This window comes from Mus musculus, chromosome 2 (assembly GCF_000001635.26).
Source record: "Mus musculus strain C57BL/6J chromosome 2, GRCm38.p6 C57BL/6J".
NCBI classification, from domain to species: Eukaryota; Metazoa; Chordata; class Mammalia; order Rodentia; family Muridae; genus Mus; species Mus musculus.
In genome coordinates this window covers 109,915,687-109,927,775 of record NC_000068.7, presented here as the reverse complement: position 1 = coordinate 109,927,775, position 12,089 = coordinate 109,915,687, and the positions used below count along the sequence as shown (strand labels likewise).

The 12,089-nt window shown below is 44.4% G+C and overlaps 1 protein-coding gene across 1 annotated transcript in view; it reads right to left on the bottom strand.

The window, feature by feature from the left end:
- Nucleotides 1-10,129, bottom strand: part of Lgr4 (leucine-rich repeat-containing G protein-coupled receptor 4) — a 96,611-nt gene extending 86,482 nt beyond the window's left edge. Inside the window, exon 1 of the mRNA NM_172671.2 lies at nt 9,471-10,129. Within this exon, the coding sequence (NP_766259.2) occupies nt 9,471-9,655 (185 nt within the window). The 5' untranslated portion in view covers nt 9,656-10,129. The remainder of the gene's footprint in view (nt 1-9,470) is intronic.
- Between the last annotated feature and the right edge of the window lie 1,960 nt (nt 10,130-12,089).

Below are 12,089 nucleotides of genomic sequence, written 5' to 3'. Positions count from 1 at the left end.
TCGTGAATTTAAAATCACAAGCTAATGACACACATACACTGGAGATACACATGGCCCTCAGCTGTGTCATCCAGGCCATGCTGAAGCAGTCTTAAGTGAACCTTGACAGTAGAGCAACCTCGATTTTTCCAGATGGGGAGCCTGAAGCCCAGAGTGATTAACTGACTTGCTTGACCTCTGGATTCCTTATGCAACTCAAAACATTAAAATAGCTGGCGGCGGTGGTGGCGCACACCTTTAATCCCAGCACTTGGGAGGCAGAGGCAGGCAGATTTGAGTTCGAGGCCAGCCTGGTCTACAAAGTGAGTTCCAGGACAGCCAGGGCTATACAGAGAAACCCTGTCTCAAAAAAAAAAAAAAAAAAAAGCAAAAAGCATTTTCAGAAGTCTGTTCACGAAGGCACGCCTATCAAAGAAGACTGGAAATCAGCAGGGACATAAAGAGACAGATGATACAGCCATGGACTCAAAATGACCTTGGAGAGCTGAAAACCAACAAGGAGCCTTTTTTTTTAAAGGAAATATTGGATTCAGATATGATGGCACACACCTTTATTCCAAACACTTGAGAAACAGGCAAACAGACCTGTGTGAGGCCAAGGTCAGCCTGGTGTACACAGTGATTTCCAGGCAGCCAAGGCTAGTTAATGAGGGCAACATAAGAGCCTGTCTCAAAAAGAAAAGGGAGAAGGAAAAGCAAAGGGTGGGAATGGAGGAGACAGGTTAACAGGTAAATGCTTAGTCTGTAACAGGAGAAGCGAGGCAGAGAGACAGGGGAGCGCCTGAGATGCTCACAGGCCAGGTAGCCTGGTATACAGAGCAAAAAACAAAACAAAACAAAACAAAACAAAACAAAATAAAACAAGAGATTCTGACTTAAACAAGGTAGAAGGCAGGTTGGACAGCTGCAGTTGTTTTCTACCATCACGTACATGCCATGCTATGTGTAACTTCATATATGTACATACAAATATCACAAACACACACATACACATCATACAGAGAAAAAATTAAAGTTAAAACAAAATTAATCAAAACAAAAACAAACAAACAAACAACCCAAGAGCCGGGCATGGTGGCGCACACCTTTAATCCCAGCACTCGGGAGGCAGAGGCAGAGGCAGACGGATTTCTGAGTTCGAGGCCAGCCTGGTCTACAGAGTGAGTTCCAGGACAACCAGGGCTATATAGAGAAACCCTGTCTCAGGGAAAAAAAAATTAATCAAAGTAGGTGAGCAGAAGTAATGATCACAAAAGGGATGAAAACTGGGTTTATGACAGGCTGCTAAATGTCAGTAAACCCCAAATGTACTTTATTAAAACCAGGGGTACCAACATACAAATATACTGGATTCATGTAATATTTCCTCCCTGTGAACATTGCCCTCATGGTATTGTCTGTGAGCAAGTGAGGCTCTATTAAGATCCAAAGGACAGTTATGACATTTAGATAATGCAAACACTGCACACAGTGGGCAAGTAAAACCAGCTGCTGAGGAGCACAGGACACTAGCCCCGCAGCCAGAGCTGGCACTGCTTGGTTCCTCTCTCGCCTTAGCCACTGAACAGAAGCTGACAGACACAGTAGAGCAGGCTCGCTCGCTGAGGTACGTGCATCCTACCAGAGACGCTGTTCTCATTCTGTGGAGAATTCTCCGCAAGGTAGAACCTCTCAGAGAGTCTGCAGACACACAGTCTAGAATCTACGTGTAACCATGCGCGTCCACACTCCTAAAGTCTGTGGTGGGCCAAGCCCTTCATGAGGTATAGACTTTCTTCAAAGTCTTCTGCACAGAAAGAATATCCCTAGGGGAAGCAGGAAAAACCCAGAAGTTAACCCAAGTCACAGCCCAGTCCTTCGAGCTCCAGGGAGGAGACTGCCAACCGGAGAGGCCCCTCCCACTCTGTACCTTTAGAACCAAACCCCTCAAGAGAGCAAGGATGTAGACATCCCTCTCCCTCCTCCTGAAAAGTTCTTTGAAGGAAGGCTGGGTGTCATCACTTGCACTACAGAATTCTGTGGTTCATGCTGAGCATCATCTCAGGACACCTGATGTGCAGGAGCAGTGGGAAGGGTAGACTTGAACTCTACATTCATCCCTTAGCCACGCCTAGAAGCCCGCCACGGTGAAGAAGCCATGTGCTTGCCAAATTTCTGGCTCTTCTCTGAAAAAGGAATAACAAGAAAACAGGAGGGGTGTATAACTCACATTTTCTTCTAAGGATTCTATATTACGATTCAAACAGTGTATCAAAAACTCTTTGTAGTATTTCATTTGTAGAGTGAGATTTCATTCTTTCAAAAGTCACTATTAAAAACTAAAATAAAACAAAAAATATATACTACATTTTTATAATGTAAAAAAATAGATAAATCATTCAGGAGGCTCGAAGCAAGAAGATCACAAGTCAAGGCCAATTTGAGCTACACTACAAGGTCTTAACTTTGTCTCAAAAAACAAACAAAGCAATCATACAGCCTTTTGTGTATCTTGATTCAGAATATGTAAATATACACACATCACATATTAAGGATGAAGAGTCACTAATATATCTTCTTAATACATTAAATTTGCCTCTCCTCATGCCCCATTACTAGCTGACAAACACTAGCTCAGACTCTAACTGTACACACAGCTGCCTCATAAAATATCTATGGTTTACATTCCCGTAGGAGATAGCGTCCTAGTCTATGGAACAATATTCTAACACAGAGCCATAATTCAGTGTTTTGTTTGCCCATAAGAGCTTTCAATATAAAAAAAAGCCAAGAAATGCATATACACAAATACTTAAAATATTCAAACATTTATTTCTTGGGCATAGAATGGAAAATAAAAACAAACAAACAAACAAACAAACTCTTAACTACTTGCACCTAAAAGAGGGAGGAAAAAAACAATATCTGAAAAATAAATAAGTAAATAAGTAAATAAATAAAGGACTTAATGCCAAATGTGATTGGTTTGGGGGGGGGGGGACCTGGTTATTGTGCATTTTTGACAAATTAAAAATATCATAATACAAAAAGATGTTTCACAAACTAATCGTAGCAACCTAAACATTAGACATTAGCAATGGCATACAATAACTCAGAACATTTAAGAATCTTACAATAAGGGCTGGTGAGATGGCTCAGTGGGTAAGAGCACCCGACTGCTCTTCCGAAGGTCCAGAGTTCAAATCCCAGCAACCACATGGTGGCTCACAACCATCTGTAACGAGATCTGATTCCCTCTTCTGGAGTGTCTGAAGACAGCTACAATGTACTTACATATAATAAATAAATAAATCTTTAAAAAAAAAAAAAAAAGAATCTTACAATAAAAAAAGCCACATTCAAATCTTAGTAACCTTTGACTCTTAAGGAACACAGGGCATGCTGCATACAAGCTCACAATACTATTTTAAAAGGGTATTTGAAACTATCTCGCTACAGTCTTTAAAAGGTTGAAACACTATTAAATATCTATGAACTATAAAATCATGCTCATTTGCATTCTCTCTCTCACTCACTCGCTCGCTCGCTCTCTCTGACCAGTTTTTAACTCATTTTTAAAACCTGCTCACTTTCAAACAATAGGCTGATATCTGGCATGTAGTCTGACCATCAAGTGCTTAAAGACACAAAAGAAATGCCAAGAAGGCAGACAAGTTAGCCATTGTGTAAGAGTGGTGATTGGGTACATGCCCTAGAGTTTTCTTCTTCACTGCCAGTATTTAAGATTGGAGCATTTTATCACCTTCAGTCAAGGTTTTACAAAAACCATAATTCACTGAACAGAAATACAAAAACAAAACAAAACCTTTTTCTATGCATTGAAAACAATCTCCGACACTGCCCAAAATGGGCCATCTATGAACTTTAAAAAGCAACTTGGATAATATATTTATAAACTTAATTCTTTAATATCTACTTTTACAAATGGAAAGAGCAATGATGTCATATCATGAAGACATATGTTGGCTTACTGTCATTTTTCAAAGTTGAAGGCATTATTTAGTGGGATTTAACTTTTAAAATATTATATCAACAATGCAATGAAGTATTTTTGTTAACATAAATTTGTTCCCAAGTATAACACCTGCATAATATATATACATGTGTTGATGGAGACAAAAGTGAGTTGGTCTCAGATTCTATGATTCACCAAATGATTCTTAGACTTTATGTTCTACAAGGATTCAAAGAAATCTGAAGTAGAGGCAGAAGCAACCATCTACTCTAATACCCATTACTAAACACACACACACACACACACACAGAGAGAGAGAGAGAGAGAGGAATACAATAAGCACAATCACGGAGACCAGAAAAAAAAATCCCAACTGGCAGGCTGTCAGTGCTTTCTACCATTATAAAGATGACTAAAATACAAATATGAGAGACAGATTGACAAAGGCAGAGGCCGAGAAAATGCCTAAACTTGTCCGGATCCACCTACTAAGACAGATCTTTGATCTTTCCTGAGAGATTAAGCTGTCAAATGTTACCTTACAATTCTAATGCTAGGAGCCAAGTACTTGGACAGTAAATACTTGTGACACCAAAACTGGCACAGTATTCAGCTAAACTGGAAATCGTCAACTATTACTGGTTACAGCAAGTCTTAAGGAGGGCAGAGTAAATCCCTGGTATAAATTCTCAGCACTGTCCAGGCAACATCTAAGACATCACTGCCTGGGGAGATATTGATGCTCTATTCCATAGAAGAACCCCAGTGGAACTGGATAACTGTAGGAGCTATTGCGTTAATGAGAGTCCCCATCACATCTCTTTACAGAATTGACTCAAGAAATGTATAAACAATTAAAATTCAAAGCTAACGCATACAGCTCTGTAGTAGAGTGCTTGCCTAGCAGATACAAGACCATGAAGCCCCAATTCACTGAAAATTACTTAGATTAAATAGAAAAAAACAAACAAAAAAACAACAACAACAACAAAAACAAAACAAAACTCTTGTCAGTAAGAGTTGTTGACAATCTCAGCGCAGAGGCAGAGGCAGAGGCAGAGGCAGAGGCAGAGGCAGAGGCAGAGGCAGAGGCAGAGGCAGAGGCAGAGGCAGAGGCAGAGGCAGAGGCAGAGGCAGAGGCAGGAGGCAGGCGGATTTCTGAGTTTGAGGCCAGCCTGGTCTACAGAGTGAGTTCCAGGACAACCAGGGCTACACAGAGAGATCCTGTCTTGAAAAACCAAAAAAAAAAAAAAAAAGAGTTGTTGACATGGCTGTTTTCCAGACTGTAGAAATTAGGGCCTAGAAGGACTGGGCATTTGACTCACTCAAGGCTGTGCCAGTGAATTATTGAGATCTGGAACCTAGCTCCCCACATTTCCCATAGAATGTTTTCTTTTTGGGCAGTTAGAGAACAGTCGTTCACTAGTTTGAAAAATAAAGGATCCAAACTGAAAGACGTCCATATATTAACCTTGCTTGAAAGTACACAGCTGTATAAAGCTAACATTTCTAGATGGACATAGTATGATAACAAAATTTGCCTAGAATTAGGGAATAAAAGATATCCATTTTACTATAAGGTATTAACATCAGACACTGATTACTGACCTGACCTATGATGGAAGACACAGTACATACTGGAAGTTAGAAAAAGAAAATACTTTCAACTGATATCTGTAAAAGAAAGTGTGTGGTGGGGTCTGGGGGAAAGCACATGCTGGAGAAGAAGCCAAGATGATAAAAGGAGAGGAAAAGGCAACTGTTTCTTTAAATAGTACTTCAAAGCCCTGCAGGTAACCATCAGTTCCATAAGAGAGACTTGATAATCTGCTCAGGTACACAATATCCACAGTGAAGGTTTGAGTTATGACTAATTATGTGGAAGGGAGGACATTGAGTAACTTTTTGTACTGTATCCAAATTAGTGAAACAGTGATTTTCTTTTCCAAGTGTTAAGCCACACACACAGGAAACAATCAGGGCTATTCTACCCTAGCAAAGTGCCCTTGCTACTCAGGAATTCTGCAACAAGTCTCCATGGAAAATTTCCTCACACACTCTTCTAAACACAGACAAGAACTCCTCCAGGCGAGTGGTAATAAAAAGGCTTAAGCAGCGTCAACTGGAAGACTGTCCTGCAGCTCCCAGGAGCCTCTCAGCGGTCTTTCTAGCATGACTGTCACTTCTCCATCCTCAAGTCCAGGAAGATCTGTAAAATCACCCAACTTTGAGATGGAAGACACAGCTTGGGGATAAAAACGGGGAAGGCAATTACTTTATTCTTCCAGATAAGGAAAGCGTCACACACTCCATGTGGAATGACTTGCCCAAGGCCACACAATTACTCAGTGCTGAGTGTGAGTAAGGGTGATCAAAGGCTCCGATCTACCTCTCTCCCACGACGCCAACAAAACAGACTTTATCATCTTAAATGTATGCTTTATGGAAATGGAAATTTGTGTCCCAAATCTATAGCTGTCAAATTTCATTGCAGAAACCCAGGAACCAGAAAACACACACTACAAGCTCCCTATACAACACTGTCACTTTATCTTTCTCCTTGCCAAGCTTGAAATGGGTGAGGTTAATTTCTTTATCACCACTAACATAGGGATAACCTTGAATCCTTTTTACAACATAAAATGAAAATTTAATATGAATAAGATTACTTAAATAGGATAGACCCATATACATTGTGGCACAGAATTCAAAATAGTTATTCCAAAACACAATCACTCATAGTGCTATGACTACAGAAGCCTCGTGAAAGATACTGGGGATTACATCTGCTTCTGTCCCCCCAAGTCTGATAAGGTAGCAATCAGCAGGAAATAGAGAGTTTGGCTGAACAAGTTTAAACCAGCCTAAGGTAGGAACAGCAGGAGTGTTCTCTCTGGGCCTTCTCAATTCTGGACAAAAGGCTAAATGGGAAGATGCCAAGTTTAGCAACCCCCCTGGGCTTGGTGTCTAGATCGGAAGCTCTTTAGAGTAGTCTTGTGAGAGTATGTATTAGTGTGCTCCTATGAGCTTATTCACCCCAGAAGTTGTAAGTTTCCCCATTGTACCAGGCTCTATGCTCTGAGTCAAATAAAATCCCTGTTCTCTGTTGACCCTATGGTCTCCAAGGTGAACTATGCACACATCTCAGTGGCTGGAGAAAGTCCCATCACTGGACGAATCATTGAGCAATGAGAAAGAACTCTGAACACTATGGTCTCATCTTAAAGCTTCTGTTTTTGCTTCTGTAATCTCACCAATGGTGAAATGCAGAAATTAGGACATAACCAAGGGCCTAGAGACTTGTGGACTCGATCTCCGAGTAAACCGTGGCTCACGAACGCTGCAATGGTTCCTCAGAATGGAATAAATCCCTTGGGGATTCTAAGTTCCACTGTGACAGCAAATAGTGCAGGCCTGAGCCCTTGCCCCTCCTCAGACAAAGCTCTATAGAGAGCCACTGGTTCCCTCATGTTACAGGAAAACATACGGTCCTTGAAACCCCTTAAAGATAGAGTGGTCATATATAAAACATCCTTCTGAAGGGGAGATCAGGGTATCCGGGGAAAATGAGGTCTCAGAATGTGACCTCACTCTGCCTATTGATCACAAAGAGATCGGCTCACATTTGACCACCACCAAAGTCCAGGAAAATGTTATCTACCCATTCCACAAGCTATGGGTAGTAACTCCCCTAAGGCTGGACCTTGAAGATAGGGTGTTTCATGGTCTCCAGTGAGATCTACAGGTTGTGTGATGCTCTCTTTCTTAGAGAAGCTTGTTCCCATAAAAACGTGACATTAGGTACCGCATCAAACAGGCCCTTTGCCTTATGGGGCAAGACTATTCGTTAGTCTTTACAAATCTTTACAAATAAACTAAACAGTGAAATCCTAACTTTTTAACTAATAATATAACTCATCTGAAAAGACCTTGGTTAGCACACTCCTCAAACTCTAATACTCTTAAAAATAATAATAATAACCATAATTCTATGTGGTTCTGGTAAAGTCAGTTCTCTTTCTGCCTGAATTCTCTATTTCCAAAGAGTTTCAAGAAACAGGAAAACCCTAGCTCCTCACCTGCCAGCCCTGCTCAGATTTAATAGACCTCTATGAGCAAATCGCTTCACATGGTTTGGTGAAAAGTCAAATATCATTTCGAAAGAAAGGGTCTTTCCAGGCATCAACAACACCTAAGACTGGGCCAAAATCTGAGACTAGGGTGCAAAGCCAAGGGTCTCAGTTCTCCACATCCCCAACCTGAGAGGGCCAGCCGAATGCCTCGGCACCACCCACCTGGAAATACAGTGATGCCCCAGCTTGCCTAAAAGGGAGTTTTCCCTTCACACGATCTGTTATTCCTTTAAAGCTACGCCTAAGAGGTCTCTTTTGATAGCTTGAAGGTAAAAAGGAAGTTTCCTTTGCCAGAGGGCCTCTCGGGGCCCCTTCCTCTCTAGCAGGTCTTTGACTGCTCCTGATTTAATCATGCAATAGGCCACACAACACGAGAAGGCTGAAAGGGCCATACAAGCTGCCCTCCGCTCAATTACCCCATTCTTTTTCTACGGGTGGCATTTGCCAACATCACCTCCAACACCTATTTCAGATTCCCCCTCTTCCCTGAGATGCTAAAGGCTCTCTGGGTCTCTGGGGAAGGAGGTGGGGAGGGTCAGAACCATCTATGCTACTCTTCCTGACCACAGGCAGCTCACACGAAAGGCTCTGCTGAAGGTACAGGCGGAAAACGGTTGCCCACCTTACAGACTGCACTGATCACATGCTCTAGAACTTTCTCTCCCAACATTCTCTACCTCAGGTCAGCATTCCTTCTTTTAAATGCCTTATTCACTAAGGATCCCCGCCCAGGGTAGGCCGAATCCTTCTCCTCCTCCCTGGGCTCTGCTCGTGGTAATGAGTCCCGAGTGGATCTGAGCTAAGGTGTCACACTGCACAGGCAGGACGGGGCCAAACTGGAAAGCGATTCCCCTTCTTAGGTACAGGTGTTTCTTCACTCCGCCTGCGGGAACCCTGGGGGTATTCAGGTGCTTCCCCATGGAACGTGCCTGGTCGGCAAACGCAGGCCAAGTTCTAGGCGCCCTCATCCGTGGCCAAAGTTTTGCCAGCCGAACAGGGGGCCGCATGGGGGAAGAGGTCACGTGAAAGGCTGCCAAGGGCAAGCGTTTCCAGCATCCTCCCTCCTGGCCCTAAATGCACTTGCGATTTGAGGTGGGGGGTGGGGGGTAGGAGGTAGTAATTGCACCCCCCCCCCCAAAAAAAAGCTGCAAAAAGAAAAAGCTCCTAGAGGTTCAGATTCAAAGTGGCTAAGTCTGGAGAGGCCAGCATACGGGAAAGGGGGCCAATCCCCCTGACCCTCCAACACACACACACACACACACACACACACAGGTGATTCGTGCACCCCCAGGGCGCTGGGGTTGGGGGCTGGGGTCGAGCCCTGGCTCCGCCCCGCAGCGCCCGCGGGTCCCTCAACCCGCAGCCCGGTCGCCCGCACTCACAGTGCTTGGGTGAAGGCGCTGAGCCCCTCCGGTACCGCCGTCAACCCCTTCCCGGAGCAGTCCACCCGACGGTCGCCGTCGCAGCTGCAGGGCGCAGCGCAGAGAGGTGGCGCCGCGCCGCTGGGCCCGGCCGAGCCGAGCAGCCCCAGGGCGAAGAAGCAGAGCAGCCGCAGCGGGCCCGGCATTGCTGCGGCCGCCGCCCGCGCCCGCCTCTCCCGCGGCTCCTCTCGCTCGACTCGCCTCCGCTGCCCTCCGCCGCACCGCGCCGCACCAGGGGCAGCCGGCCTGCGGGGCTCGGGGCCCGGGCGCCGTCCCTCGGCGGTCCGCGTGCGCTCGCTTCCTTCAGCAGTCTGCCGCCGGAGCGTTAGGACGCGGCGCTCCGCAGTTTCTCCCTTCCCGCTGCTCCATGGACGCGCACCGGCAGCCCCGCGGCTCAGGCCAGCCGACCCGGCCCAGAGCGGCTGCCCGGGCCGCGCGCTGCCATCGCCGCCGCCTCCTGTCCCGGGCCTCCTCCAGCCGCACAGCTCCTCAAGGTTGCGGAGCGCAGCCTCCAGCCATGCCGGCCAGGCGTCCCAACCCCCGCCCCAGCTCTCACAAACACCCTGGTTGTCCGCGCTCTCCCCGAGGCGGCTCCCGCTCCGCGCGTCCTTTTCCCTTCTAGGGTTGCACGCTCGCCTCGGGAGCCCCTGGCCGCCGGGTTATGCAAATCATTTAGGTACATGCAAAACTAACCCCGCTCCGGGAGCGCTATTGGTCAGGGGAGGTCTCGAGCTCATTACTATGCAGGCAGTGGAGCCATTATTGGTCAAGAGGAATGGGGCGTGTTTCTCTGGAATGAGTGACAAGGTTGTGCTGCTGCTGCTGGGGCTGGTAGTGGAGGTTCAAGTAAAAGCCCTGACTTGGCTGGATCTGCATGTCAGGTTGTGTATTGAAGGTAGACAGATCGGAAGACCAGGAGTCTGCTGTTTCCCTCCCCCACCCAGTTTTTTTCTCCCCTCCGCAGAAATTGGATCTCCTAAATTGGATGACCTGAAAAGTAAAACTCGCCTCCAGCTTTCAGACGTGTCAAATGACTCTTCGCTGTTCTTAAGGGCAAGGGCACTGAGAGCTTTGCAAACAGAGGAAAGAAATGGGGGTGGGGGTGGGGGTCGAAAAGGAGGGAGAAACATTTCTTTCTATCTGATCCAAATTTTTGAGTTCAACCGTGCACTAAATTAAAACAGCGTGACCCCTCCTGTATCTCACATCACCTCTGAGATCTTAGTACCCTTTTTCATTCACACTTGGGAGCTAAATTAGCGGTTAATCATCCATGACACCAATCAGACTTCTTTCTCCCTAAACACAAGGATGTTGAGGAGTCCAGCCAAGGAGGTGCCGGTTAACCAGCACTGGAAGAGAACATTTGAGTGCCAGCTGACTGCCCCTGAGACACCAGAAACAACTTGTGTGTTAACTATCAGCATCCCTTCCTTTTTCCCACATAATGTTTATAGAAAAAAAAAAATCAGCATTCTCAGTGCCTCTTTTCTTGCTTTCTCCTAGGCCTTTGGTTGTTTTTACTCTAGATTGTACACATTTTTAATGAACCCATTACATTAGAGCAAGAAGAGCATTAAAATATCTATACTGTATAAAGTTAACTAGCCACCTCATGCAAATAAAAAAAAAAGAAAATGTAAATAAATTAACGAAAAGCTAGCCGATTTCCTAAATAAAAAAAAAAAAATCTACCATCTCTACATTAAAGAATATGCTAAATAATAATAAAGTCAGGTTGAATCCATATACTCTAAAGTTATGCTAATGGATAAATAAATACAGACAAGTTTTAAGAAAGATGAATTTCCTCACTATAAGGTTGAAAGAGAACTTTAAAAAGAAAGACCAGTGGCGCTCAGACTTTATAGACAAGGCCTCAGAATCTCTTGGATACCATGTTCTTCTGCCCTCTGCCCAAGATCATCTCACTCCTGGTCTAGTTAGTATTTCAGAAGCCTCCGCAACTTGTTTTTTGTTTTTGTTTTTCCATTTCTATTACTTTTCAGCCAATTTCATGAGTAAATAAAGTGAGGAAAAAGTCTAATTCTAATTGATACTTAAAGTCTTTTTTTTTTTTTTTTTTTTTTTTTTTTTGGTTTTTTGAGACAGGGTTTCTCTGTATAGCCCTGGCTGTCCTGGCACTCACTTTCTAGACCATGCTGGCCTCGAACTCAGAAATTTGCCTGCCTCTGCCTCTCAAGTGCTAGGATTAAAGGCGTGTGCCACCATGCCCAGCTAAAATCTTCTTTCTTAAAAAACACAACTCCTTCTAAGGTATACTTTTTGTTATATTAAGGTAACTATACACTTCATGGATGCTTTTATTTCTGACAAATATTTATGTTGACAGAGTTTTGCTATGTAATCTAGACTGAACTCAACTCACCATCCTCCTGCCTCAGCTTCATGAATGCTGGAATAATAGTATGAATCACCATGTCCAGACTCATTTCCATGTTTCTCTCTCTCTCTCTCTCTCTCTCTCTCTCTCTCTCTCTCTCTCTCTCTCTTCAGTAAAGAAGCTCTCCTCAGTAAAGAAGTATTTCGAAGTGGCTGGAGAGATAGCTCAGTAGCTCA